This window comes from Idiotropiscis lumnitzeri, chromosome 9 (assembly GCF_059441095.1).
Source record: "Idiotropiscis lumnitzeri isolate Australia: NSW breed Sydney's pygmy pipehorse chromosome 9, RoL_Ilum_1.0, whole genome shotgun sequence".
Lineage (NCBI taxonomy): Eukaryota > Metazoa > Chordata > Actinopteri > Syngnathiformes > Syngnathidae > Idiotropiscis > Idiotropiscis lumnitzeri.
The window spans coordinates 4,894,628-4,908,389 of NC_142399.1; the positions used below are offsets into that span (position 1 = coordinate 4,894,628).

At 39.9% G+C, this 13,762-nt stretch overlaps 1 protein-coding gene across 25 annotated transcripts in view; it reads right to left on the minus strand.

Moving 5' to 3' along the window:
- The window catches only part of LOC148329949 (calcium-activated potassium channel subunit alpha-1a), a 135,087-nt gene that overhangs the window by 35,261 nt on the left and 86,064 nt on the right, over nucleotides 1–13,762 (minus strand). For 17 of the 25 annotated variants that reach the window (XM_088304617.1, XM_088304602.1, XM_088304601.1 and 14 more), the window contains 10 exons: nucleotides 8,847–8,957; nucleotides 8,641–8,746; nucleotides 7,469–7,551; nucleotides 7,318–7,387; nucleotides 6,320–6,475; nucleotides 5,801–5,910; nucleotides 5,603–5,671; nucleotides 4,109–4,120; nucleotides 1,140–1,226; nucleotides 986–1,062 (listed from right to left, as the gene is read on the minus strand). In XM_088304617.1, the coding sequence (XP_088160743.1) occupies nucleotides 986–1,062; nucleotides 1,140–1,226; nucleotides 4,109–4,120; nucleotides 5,603–5,671; nucleotides 5,801–5,910; nucleotides 6,320–6,475; nucleotides 7,318–7,387; nucleotides 7,469–7,551; nucleotides 8,641–8,746; nucleotides 8,847–8,957 (881 nt within the window). The remainder of the gene's footprint in view (nucleotides 1–985; nucleotides 1,063–1,139; nucleotides 1,227–4,108; nucleotides 4,121–5,602; nucleotides 5,672–5,800; nucleotides 5,911–6,319; nucleotides 6,476–7,317; nucleotides 7,388–7,468; nucleotides 7,552–8,640; nucleotides 8,747–8,846; nucleotides 8,958–13,762) is intronic. The other 8 variants (XM_088304615.1, XM_088304606.1, XM_088304603.1 and 5 more) reach the window with 1 other exon arrangement.

Consider the following 13,762-nt stretch of genomic DNA (forward strand, 5'->3'; position numbering starts at 1 on the left):
TCAGCATTAACAGTAAAGTAATTTTAAAGAGATTTTAACCTAGTGGCTAAACTAGCTCTAAAGCTAAAATATAAAAGAGGCAAAATATAATAATATAATATAAAATAATAATATTCCAACAAACTAAGTTAATATACAGTAAATACGTATAAGTAAATACATTAGATATATTTTTTTTTTATTTAAAGCACAGTGGAAATTGATTGTGGCGAGCTACATGTACACTAGCAAATTAACAATTTCCAACATGCTTAAGATATAGTGCTCAAATGAAATATGTACAAGTCTGAACAAATTAGAATTTTGTCAAGAATGGAATTGATTGCAGAAGCGGAATTAGAAAAGCAATACTTCTAAATGCATTCACTTTACAACGTGAAATATTTAATGATTTTATTTTTAATAAATTCAATCCCAAAGTCAGCACCTCAAAAGATGAAATATTACACTTATGATTTTAAAAATACAAATTAGGTAGGATGTGGTTTCCTGAATTCAGTTTAATGAATTTCTATAGCAGTCAGTTTGATTTGAACTCCTTTATGAACTTGTCTTCCATATTTAAATTTACTGAGCTGCACCTGTATATATGCACTGTAGACATTTACTGTAAAATAACGTCCTTTATTAGATGACTAGTAGTATAGTAAATATATAGTATTAGTGGAGTGATACAATGGTTAAACAAAATAAATAGTAACTAAAAAGATGACACCAACTAAGTATTTACAAAAAAAAGTAAAACTGATGAGCATACTGGACCATACCGGATGCTCTATACAGCACACCATTTGAACGTTTATTTACCTTTAAACACACACTCAGTGCCACAGAATTGAGGAGCAGTGACGCAGTGGGAGGGGTAATAGCAGATTTAAAAATTCGCAGACGGACGGATCCACGGGGAATGTTGGGGAATGAGAGGGAGGGAAGGAAGGGAGAGGGGCGAAAGAGGGAGGGACGACGTAAAGGCCAGGATACTCACGTCGTTTGCAGCCGCACTTCTTGATCCGCTTGGGGTCGGTGATGTCATCGTGACAAGCTTTGCAGTAAAAAAAAGCTCTGAAAAGACACATGCGCATCTTGAGTACACATTTTCAAACTTGCTCGGAACCAACAGGGAAGTATTGAGCGGTCACCTCTTTACTTCCTTTGCGTCGCTGGCGATAAAAAATCCCAGCGTTCCTTCCTGCATCTTGACATGGTTGCCCGGGTTGATGAGGATGCTGGGGAAGGAGACATAAGACACCAAGCGCTCATTAAATTTGGGAGATGAATGCATGCTCACGCTGACACCACATGCTAATCAAGAGGAATGGTACATACACGCTTTCATCAGAAAGTCAGGGAGATCATAAAAAAAATTCAACTTATTGGAGGAATGTAACGATTCACTCAAGCCCCGATCTGATTTTCAGTTTTCACTTTCGACATGATCGAGTGCGCACGTCATGTGTGGGTAAGGAAATGCGTATATCGGCGTTATGTATTCAGGAAAATAGAAAAAAAAGAATCTGATTACAGGTACATTTATTAAAAAGAGAATTTGTTTTAAACGGAATACTGTATTAAACTTGAGTGTGAATTCAAGAAATCGAAGCTCAATTCTGAGACTCCATTCCAGTCCTAACACCAAACCAGATTAAATTTCTCCACAACACGCAAACATTGTTGGTCGAGATGCATCATTTCACATGAACAATACTTCCTTGACCACAATTACTACTTGTATTAGCAAGGGCTTTGGTGTCGTCTCAGAAAGCATTATAGAAAGAGCACGAGCTACGTTTCTCAGCAAATGGCCGACGATGGTTCGTGAATAGCGAACGGCGAATAAGTGTATGTTCATGACAGTGTATTTTCTTTTGCCTCCTGTTTTGACTCACTGTGGGATCCAGACAAATTGCTAATCTGGAATTTCTGAAAAGGGCGTCGGAACACTACTCCTACTCGTCAAGATGAATTTAGCTTTGAGGTTCATGCTAGCTCTGGGTGGTTTCCTATTTTCCGACAACATTGAATGCAACATTTTCTATTTGCGAATGTGTTAATCATGCAGAGACAAAATGGAAAACTATGTGAACGCTTTTAATTCTTTCTCCACTGATCATCAATTGGACAAATATTGTGATTACACTGGTGTGTATTATATTCAGAATAATGATTTGTGTTATTTTTTAACAGTGGGATTAAAGGGAATGAACAGTGCCTCATTTTATTGGCTCGTTCTATTTGTAAAAAAAAACAATTGAAAATATGATATGGCTTGTTTGAAACGACTTTCTTATTTAATTACCAGACACGGAAGAAACTGTTAAATGTGAGTGTGACCCTTTGTGTTATGACAGAAATGCTCTTGTACTGAAAATGGCTGTATCATTCCCCATTAATTAGACTGACATGGAGAGAAAACATCACACGCACGCACCTATTAAAGTCTAACGCACACACACGCACAAGTCATTAATGGTTACCTGTGGGCAACAGTCATCAATGATGTGAGTGTGAAACCAAATCAAAGAACACACAGATTCCACAGACCTTGAAGGTCACACTCCTCCACAAGGTGAGCCCAGATGAAAGACTCTAAATACTGATCAGATTTTGACTCTTTTTTTTTTTAATATTTAAATAAGCGATTCAGCAAAGTAGACGTGTAATATCTTTCCTCTGGGCTCTGCCACACTCTAATAATCATATCACAAGTATCAAGGGAGCAATTGAATCCATATCGCATCAAATTGTGCAGATCATGCCGTTAAGATTTCAAAGTCCACATTCTGTCATCATGTAACATCAGATAAAAGTCACAATTCACTCAGATTGAATAGCCCCCCGGAGAGAAAAGCATGCACATTAGTGAAAACAAAAAAAGAAATAAATAAACCCATTTAAAACACTCGCACACAACATTGCTGCCCCAATCTGAGATTTTCCAGGTGCACGGGTCTGGTGACGAATGGAAACTTCAAAGAGCATGGAAACCTCATATTGTGAGCAACAAGGCAGGCAGTCCAACACCAACATCATGTGAAGGCGTCATATTAAGAGCATGCAAAGATACCAAACGACATGAGGAGGAGGAGGAGGAGGAGGGGAGCACTGCAGTACAGGTATAGGGGACGGGTACGTAGATGCAGACGGTTGCAGTAACTTCTGTGCAGTTGGATTGTTTCTCAAACACCAAACTGACAGGAAGTGACCTTACTTGAGGACATCTACTCCAGAGACGCACGCACACACACACACACACACACACACACATATATACAGTATATGGGAGTGACTGGACAACGCGGCTCGACACACACACACACGTTCGCACACTTCAACCCTTTCCCCTTTATCACACACATGCCCAGCACGTGAAGCATTGACAGCATGAGAAGGTGATGGAATGCAAAAGTGAATGCGCAAGTGGAGGGGAAGGGGTGTGTGGGTAAAATTTCACTTTGGATACACTTAATGTGATCCAAATTGTCCATGCCTTTTCTTTCCTGGGTGAATGGATGCTGGTGTAATAAAACCATGTGGGACAAGACATGCTATCATATTAAGCACCGCCGGCAGATATAACCAGCGCGTCTCCAGAATGTACAACAAGAGATTATCAGCAGCACATCTGTGGTATTTTTGTGCAAAACCTCGCACTTGATTGAGTAAAGATTTGAGGTACTTGGATCCAAAAAGATAAAACACACACATAGTTAGGTCACAACTGAAAGAAGGGAACTGAAAGTGAGAGAAATCAACTAAGCGAGGGGCTGGTAGGAGACGGAACTCAAAAAAGAGGTAGATGTGGAGAGGGTGAGCGTTTGGCCTTGGTACGGCGACAACAGCAAAGACAAAGAAACAGCACTCCTACAAACATGTCCAATTCATCTAGTTCCTCTCTTTCTCTGCCTGCAAAGAAGTTAGTGCATGTAGCACAAGGGACACCATCAAAAATAAAAAAGAAAAGAGTTAGGAGGAGGAAGAAAAAAAAGGAGGCCTGTGTGAGATAGCGTTTGGGGAATATTCCTTGGGGGGGGGGAGGCGCAAACTCCCAAAGTCAGAAGCATTAAAGTAGCGGCGGAACTTTGGAAGTAAGATAGGGTAGAGGGCATACCGCTTTCGGCTTCTGCAAACAACAAGAACAAAATCTCAAATCAAACAGGAGAACACAACCGGCTGTTGCCAACGTTTGGATGCTTTTCTGATTTGGCACGTTTGCGTGTGACCAGGTCATCGACTCCGAAAAATCGGGATTACTTAATATGTCGATGTACATTTTCTTCACCAACCAGGACGTATGTTTATCTCCTATTACTTATGGTGTCGATATGCAAACTTCAAGAATCCATTGGGATGAAACGAGAAAGTTTTAAATTTTAAGGCTTCTGGTGTGTTGAGTGCACGCACACAAAAATAATGTTTGAAGAGGGAGTATTAGGGCCACCTGAAAAATAATAATAAAATAAAATGCTGCAAAAACAAAGCAGGGATTTTGCACGATTTAAGTTGGCATTTTACCAAGATCATAAAAAAAAATCATCACTGTCCTAAAATTGGAAAATAAAAGTTAAGTAGTAAAACGATTATGTTTCGACAAGTAACTAAATCAAAAGAAAAGGATGTAATATTAAAAGACAAATTTCACTTGAAGCATCTTCTTAAAATTGCAGAGAAGAGTAATCATTTCACATAAAAAAAATTGCCAAATTGTGACAAGGTATAATTTGCTACAGAAGAGAAAAGAAATCTTAATTTTATGAGAATCAAGTCAGGAAACTACAAGGAACCATATCGTCGCTGTCCTGTCAAAAACACGAATGTCTGATTTTGTCAACTTTTGTAATTTTCACATTAATTCCTGTAATGCGGAAAGACTACACATGTAAAAATAAGACAAAAATGAAAAAACAATGCTTTTCCACAGGACACTAATGGTATATTATTTTATGAGAAAAATGTCAAAAATAACATTGAAATGATATGAGAGTCGAGTCAAAATTCGACAATGATAAAGATTTATTAAATAGTAATTAGAGTCAGTCTTTGTCGTGGCGCCACTGGTGATGTTGAACGCTGCCTTGTTTTTCTTAACCATTACATATATAAACTGTCGTGTAACTTTGTATCATCATTTTAACCCGGGGGGAAAAAAAAGTTCTAAAAAACTGTTCTCATAACTTTAAGACTTTTCCCTCCAAACTTTATTATTTCCTTTCAGTGTAGCCCTTATACTGATTTAGCAACCGGGATTACTGAAATGGTTTTTGGTTATTGGTATTAAAGCTGACAGGGAAGCAACAGAAGTTAAGGAGGGGGAGAAAAAAAACACATGAAATTGAAATGTGCATTTGATTATCTTCAAAATTGCCTCAAGATTTAACGTTTTCAGTGTATTCCGTAACAGTAATCTATTTGTCGCTCCACTAATTGAGCAGAAAAGAATGGGTTATTTGATTATTGGTGCACTTCCAAACATCTGGAGAAGAGTCAAAAAGACACCTTAAGAGTGTTTTGTTGCCGCAGACAGTTAAATATCCGGTTGGTGCAACGGCGTCAACCATTTCGTCATCTCGGGTATAACGGACGTGAGTGTTTGTCACATACAAACCTGCTCTCTCTCTGCTCCGACTTGTACTCGATGGCAATGAGCAACAGCTTCAGCTTCACGTAACACAGCCTGTGAAATATGCGATGCGGAGAATATTAGGAGATGATTCTTGTTTTGCGTGCACATTTTCACGCCTGCTCGACACGAAACCTACCGTGGGCGGTGGGCTGGCCGAGCAGCCAAACAAGGGGTACTTACTCGCACACCGTGGGGAAGGTGAGGCCCACAAAGGCACTGGACAAATACTCTGTGTACATCTCATTAGCCACTCCCTCCAGATAATATTTCTGCCAGGTGTCCTCCTCGATCTGGAAATAAACGGTAGATAAGTCATAGCGTCAATGTTTTTCCTCGCCAATATGGCGTGCAGATGTGGGGCCTGCTCATTATGTATTGATCCATCATCTTAATGTCACCAGAATAGTCCTTTGATAGAGGCGAGCACCTCTTCAGCACTCAGCCGCAGAAATAGATTCCAGATGAAATATCACGGTAAAATATGACGTGCCGGGACGTCTGAACACACTAATGGGAAGTCTCTCTCGCTCTGGACGAGGATGTCTCGATTTACCGGGGGGAAGTGTTCTGCCTTGCATCACTCTCCGGCACGCTGTCGCCACTTATGTCGGCCTCACCTCCAATCTCCGCACGAATCAGTTCATTGAAGCCAAGCGCAATGTGCGTCTGGATTTATGTGCGTGACGGGGAAGGAGTTACCTCAATGAAGGACCTCATGGAGAAGAGGTTGGCCAGCATGGTGGACAGGCCTTGGGCCAGGCAGCTCTGGGCGATGAAGCCCGCTTTCAGCTCGGCCAGGCAGATGGCATCGTCGCCCTCCTTCCAGTTCCAGCTCGGAATGTTCAGCAGATGGGCCTTCGCCAGGCGAGACAACATACCAACAGAGGATGTCATCAAAGAGTTGAAAGGCTGAGTCATTTTTTTTTAAACAGTTTTTGAGGTTACTTGCAAGGAAAGAGCCTCAAAGGTCGTCTGCCAGCCTTCCTTTTATTTTCAACCACACTTAATAGCAAAACAATAAAGGGTGGCAACCCAGTCAAATCTATTTATTGTTCACTCTTAATCAAATGGCAATTCAAAATCAAAAAATGAAAACGGGACTTTGATCGTCCATGCATGAAACTGATTACAAATACCTCCCTTTGAAAATTAATATACCATATAAAAAAAAAAAAAAAAAATGCCCATCTGTCTATGACACCTGGCTCCGACCTGGGCTCATTTGGACAACTTTCCGAATTCGAGCCCTGTAATTCGCTTCAGACCAAAATGGCCAACTTCTTATTCATTTTCAGGCATGGCTCCTCCACACTTTTGAGGCGTCATGTTATGCTAAACATGTCCAGCCAATTTTGGGTTTTTGGATGAAACTTTTTTGAACTTTCCAAAGGAAGCAACTGAGTAGGTTCCTGGAAGATCGTTTTCAAATCTTAAAAATAAATAAAACAAAAAAATTACAAAGATACATGTTCTTATGAAAATGTATATTTTGTTGAAATGGAAATTCATTTGTTTAGTGATTATGATTCCAACAGGTTCTTTCCATTGCCTGGTTTTAAATGATAAATAACGCTACAAGCAACGATGAGTTCACAGGGGCCCCAGAGACTTCCTCGTTTTTCTCCACAAATCGACACACCCCGGTTGCTGCTAACGTTAATTAGTCTTGTGCAGCAGGTCCGTTAACAGCGTCTCACCTTATTGTGATATTGAAGCATCTGTGTTATTATTCGGATCTTGGGGTGGTAGTTCTTGATGGAGATGACCCTAAAGGAGGGGAAAATAAAATAAAAAAAATAAAAAAACAACAAAAAAAATGAACATGATCAGGTGAAGATGGTGCGCTACCTCATGATGTTGGAGGCGTCTTCAGCATCAGGATCTGCGCAGTATTTATTGGCCAGGATGAGACAGGCATCTGCTGACTCGATCTATGTATGAGTGGCGGATCGAAACACACGCGTCATTGAAACGCTTTTGATTGTTATGATACATGTCAGTGAATGTGCATTTTTGAAAGTGGATATCATAAAGTGATGTATTTTTTATCATTGTGAAATGTTCTTATGGAGATATGCAATAGGTGCATTTGCAAGTTGCACAAAAAAAAAGAAATTTTTCAACACTTGAAAGTAACAGACTATTTCGATTTATTTTTGTTTTTACTAGAATTACGTTGAAATTATTTTAAATAATAAATAAATAAGATTTGTCTTCCTCAAAATTTTACATTTGTGTTTTGGAGGCTTTATGTTGTTCTCATAAAATTAAAATCTAAAACCTGTCTTAGAATTCTGAGCTCCAGGACCAATATTTACATGTGAAGCCAAAATTCCAAATCCTATCATTAAAGTTTAGATTAATCAGAATAGGCAATTTAACATGAAAAAAACATGACCAGAATAATCATTACAAATGAATAAAAAATAATTTTGCACAAGCCAAGTTGAAATGAGATAACAACAAAAAAGAAAATTGTTTCAAAAGAGTAAAAAAAATATGTGATTTTATAATGTCACAATGTTATGCATTACTCTGTAATTAACCATTTTGCGAGGATAAAGAAAAAACAAATGAATGAATTTTTAATGTTCTATGAAACATTTACAAGAAATTCATTTTAGGAGAAACAAAAGTCAACATTTTATGACAATTCATTTATTGTCCTGATTTTCATATGTTGAAATAATATATATATTTCTAATATAATATTATGTATAAATAATAAAATATGTCGAAATATGTATACACATCATCAACACTCAGAATAAAGAAAACTTTACTTTAATTCTGATTATTATTTCAGGCCATTCTACACGACTACACTGCATTTTGTCGACTGATTTTTCTAAACACGTCATTTGCCGCTTTGGGTGGCTTCTCACGCAAATACTTTCAGTGGGCCACTTTTCAATTAATAACCACAAAAATATGAAAATAGTAAACGTCAGTTTGTGATCTATCTGCGCTACATTTCAACGGACTAACATCACTCGAAAAAGCGCTGACATGAAATGTACCTTGACTCGAGCCAGGTCGTGAGGATTGAGCACAGATCCCTGGTAGAACTCTACTTGTGTAAAATGGCGTTTGAACAAGGCTTCCAGCTCAAGATTAGGGGAAATACTGGCACACAAGGGGGACATTCGTCAAAACATTAATGCATAACGGACTTCCCGTACGGCTCGCCTTGTGAAGACAGTTGAGCGCAAATACGTGGACTTACTTATGGAGAAAAACAATTTCTACATTGACATCATCCCTGTCCTTGTGTAGGAAGTCTTTGAGGAAGTTGGAGACACTTTCGAGGGTAATATGACCACAGACCACAATATGCCTGAAAGGAGGGGAGGGGAAGAAATCATTTTGAGTGGGCAACATAAATCATTGCAGACACTGGCATGTCTCCCAAACATCATCAGCCAAAACCAAAGCACTGAAAGAAAAAAAAAAGCCAAGAAATGTCTTTTCAAAGCAAACACATAATTGAATTATATCGTTTTTGCCATTAAAGTGAATATTTTCCCCCCCTTGTCATGAAAAGTGGTTCAGACCTGCAGGACGAGCGCAATCAAACACTCAACTTTGAGCCACTTTAGCAAATCTAAGTTATAATCACGCGGCCCGCAGCGGTCGGCCCGTCATCCGTTCTCAATATAAAAGTAGTCCCTCCGGCCAAACCGCCCCCCGCCCCCCGCCCCCCCCCCGTGTGAGCGGAATGGATGTTGACAAAGACATGCACATCAATATGATCGCACTCTCCTAGAGAACGCCTCGAAAAGACGTTCAAAGGGATTTGGGAGGCCTCCGCTTGACTCAAAGTCTAAACAGGACCCGGTGACAAAAACTTGGCAAGAGTCGGTGGCGGAGGGATCTGTCAGGCGGTGATTGCGGCAGCACGTTAGATCCTTGTTTGGATGTACGCACTGCAGGCTGCGATCAAGTGCAAATGTCAGCTCAGCAGTCAAACAAAAGCAACACTGATGAAAGGACGAGGCCCTCGCCTAATTTTTATTCTGCGTGATCGTTGGTTGGATATTTCTTGTTATTGTTGCCTGTTTGGATATTCCAACTCATGTTGTTTGGGTGAATATCCTGCAATGAAAAGTCTAAGCGAACCAAGACTTGTTCTGCTCTTTGCTGGTCCACTTGTGTTCTGTCGATGCCAGAAGCTCGCATTTTGTTGCTCGTCACAACGAATCAACGCCGATAATGCTAAAAGTGCGAGTCACAACGGAAATTCTTCTCTTATCAATTTGTCTTGAATTGGGCAGAGAAATGCATCGTACAACAAACAGTCAGACGAGTCCAAGTGAGTCGGTCGAGTCATATATGACCATCTTTTGTTTGTTAAGCAAAATCACCGCTCCAAAAAAACTTAACCGAGTTCAAGGAACAGTTGTGAGAACAGCATAGATTAAAAACTGTACTCAAAAACTAAAAATGGGATTTCCAAAAAGGGTTACTTCAACTGCCACTAACCAGGAAGTAATCCAGATTGAAAAAGATGCAAAGTTACAAGAAAAAAAAGTGTTGGTTTTTTTTCGTATAAATGTTGCGACAACTAATGTATGCAAAATGACATTTTTATTCATTTAACATTCGGAATTTACTTTTGTATAATTAAAATACACAATGTCTTGTTATTGTATATTGTATAAATAGGTGTGGGCAAACTACGGCCCGGGGGCCACATGTGGCCCGTTAAACGTTTTAATCCGGCCCACCGAACTCGAAAAAAATTAATAATAAATACTGTTAATGTTTTATTTTTGAAATACTGTGGTTTTTCACAGACATGTATATTGTTGTAATGCTTTTGTTCATCTTCATTTAAAATTAAATGTATTTTTCTTCTCCGATGAGGTTAGGTGACCAAAACACTCCATCCATCTGCTCCGGGTCCGGCCCCTCTGTCCAATATTAGAACCCATTGTGGCCCGCCAATCAAAATGTTTGCCCACCCCTGGACTATAAATCATTATTAAAGTCAAAATCATTTGACAAAAATGAAGTCCTAATGTTACACGAATAAAGCTGTCATTATATGAAAAAATTCTTTAAATTGTGTCCTTTAGTCACAATTTGCTTGTCACATTTCCTGACAAACTAAAATGTTTCCTTCTTGTAACATTCAGTCTAAAATTGTTGTACATAATGTCGAAATCTTATGATGATGAAGTCATAATTTCTTGAGAATTTCTAATATCACGGCTGTAGAAGGAATCTATTCCTTTGACAAAAAAAAGACTCCAAAAATAGATTTACAATTGAAATAAAAAGCTCATATGTCTAAGACAATTTTCTTGACTTTTATTAACAATTCAGATGTCAGTTTAAAATTTGCCACATGAAAATATTATAGGCCATAAAAGTCTTGTGTGAGGGTTAAGCTCTCTCGAAGTGGCCTCCCCCTTGGAGTGATTCCTTTCAAATAAACTGTGCGCAGCCCAGATGTTTTAACTAAGGCCGTGATGAGACATTGTTAACTACGTAGTTCAACGATGAACTTCAATTTGAGTGTGACGGCGTTCCGTTGCCAACATTGGATCCAAATGTGCCCTTCTACTGACACAGATTAGTGCGGACGCTTGGCAGACGCACTAATTACTCGATGGACATGGGTAACGATATCTCATAATGACGACGGGCCTCATCCGCTACTTAGCGGGACGTGCCAGGGGACAATTGAGCCACTTTCGTTTTGGCCTGGCACCGAACACCTCAGCGCTCACAACCAAGAAGGATAAAGTTACTCTTTCCGAAAATGAACTGCGTTCACCATTCATGTTCCTATTCACGGCCGTAGATTTGTCATGACGGCGTTCTTTCGAGCCGTCGTTACGCTCTCGTACGGCAGGAGGAAACTTTAATAGTTGGCGTCTTGAAATTGTAGCGGGTGAAATCGGTTGGAGGAAACACAAGTTGATGTCGGTGAAGCGTTGCGGTTGCAGATTGATGCGAGCGTCCCGTAATGGACGTTGTGGCGCGTGATGGTCTTCCCAGATGCCCTTTACAAGACTCTCACTGGCAGCTGTGATGGCTGAGCAAAGAAGAAGGGCCGTCAGGTCTGATGAGCTGACATATGTGCGGGCAGCTAGCGGCATTTGGCACGAGCGGACGGGAAACATCGCTCGTGTTTTTCCCTCACGCTTTCAGTGACTCCGTGTCCTTCTCCAAGGTGATGAGCATCGAGCATTACTTGGTTGGTCGGCAGATGTTATCAATGGAGCGGATATATGCGACAATAAGTGGCTCAAACGAAGATTATATTTAAATTCAAATGAAATTTAAATTAGAATTAAAGTGAATATAAAGGATTTGTCGTTCCGATTTTGTTCACGAGCCTATCGAATTTGATTCACGGAAAAAAAAAAAAAACAATGTTTCTAAAATGAACAATGAAAAATCAAGCGTTTGCCTCCGCTCTCAAATGCTTTGGCACGTCAGCTGAATGTACGGAAATCCCGCTACGTTGAGAATCTTTTTTTAATGCCTAGACAGCCTTACATGTTTGAAACCTGAACAAATGAGAAACCTCAGAGGTTCCCAACACCAAATCCATCCATGTAAAAAAAAAAAACTGCAGAAAAAGATACACGAGCAAATAAACATCCAACACTATTTATCACATGAACAAAAAAACGAGTTCCGTTAGCATGACTGAAGTTCAGCGGCATGTTAGACTGTCGAATAATACGTACATTCCCATCAGTTAAAAACAAAAATTGAATACAGATTTGACACAATTACGTTAAATGCAAGCGGGCAGTACAGAACATGCACACAGAACATGCAGTCAGGGCAACATCCCAGGATGTGGTCTGGAATGGTTTGAAAATGAAAAGCAAGAGCGCTCAAACATCAGCAACGGACACAAAAACTCGCTACTGCTCTGATCCTTCGCTTAGTCGGAACGTGTTTGCATTAGAAGGGGGCCGGATGGACGTTTATTTGGAAGCGCAACTTCCTTTCATGTGGCCGGGGACGTTTATTTAGCCAACTGCAGAGTGCCAGGAATCTTTTTCGGGCAGTGGTGGCAAAATTACGGCCCGAGGGCCATCGGCTGACGCCATCCATTTTTATATCAGAGCACGGGTTATACTAAAAAATAATTTCTGACATGGCCTGCAATGTTATTTAAAAAAAAAAAAAAAAACCTTGAAGGTCAGGCCGCGTTTTAATTATGGCTGGCGAAAAAGTGTTCTCTTCATAACAATGCGGAGAACAAAGACGATTCAGATCAAGAAAAAATATATATTTTCGTCCACTTTATGCTTAGCGTCAAGGTCCGATTTGTATCGCATGAATCCTCAAGTTTGGTCCGCCTAATAGAGATGGCTTTTGTTGTATATATATATATAATTAAAAACTATATATATACGTATATATATATAAATTGACGAACCACAGGACAGCAACGATATATAATACGTTGAGATTTCTTTCTTTTAAAAAGTGCAAACTAAATATAGGAAACGCTCCTCCCCAACACCCACAAACACACGCGCACACTTTCTTTTTTTTTTTTTAAAGAAACGGCTGGTTGTTGGCTCCGACAAAGTCCTTTCAAGAGGTAAATGTCGCAGGGTTCTGCACCACATTCTGTGCCAATTCCTTTTCAAACTGAACTCGGGCCTAATGCAACCCATAATGGAAAACACAGATCCACCCCGAGAGCAGAGCTGCCAACTCAACGCCACGCTCGCCATTATTTTTTCAACGCGCACACAAGCCCGGTGCCGTCACTCAGCTGGCGGGTGTGCGCTACACTGCGCAGGATAGCGCGAGCATGAAAGAAACAAATGCCCGTACGGCTTCCTCTCACGTTTTGTGGTTTCAAATGACGGTGCTCGTACACAAAGATTCAATTAGAGCAACTTTCTTTAATAGTTCACATCGTATCGTGACCTCAGCTCTGTAATCAGTCAGATACTTGTAATCGCCTAATCTTATTTCCATGAGAGCTTCTTTCAATGCATGGCCAAAACTTGGCTTGGTGAAAAATAGGTAAACACGAAAACGCATACATTCCGCATGGACTGTACGTGATCATGTCTTTGCTTTGTGATTGTAACCACATGTTCTCTCCAGAATGAAAATGGAAGGAGAAAATAAAGTGTGTGGGAGAAAGTACCCTGG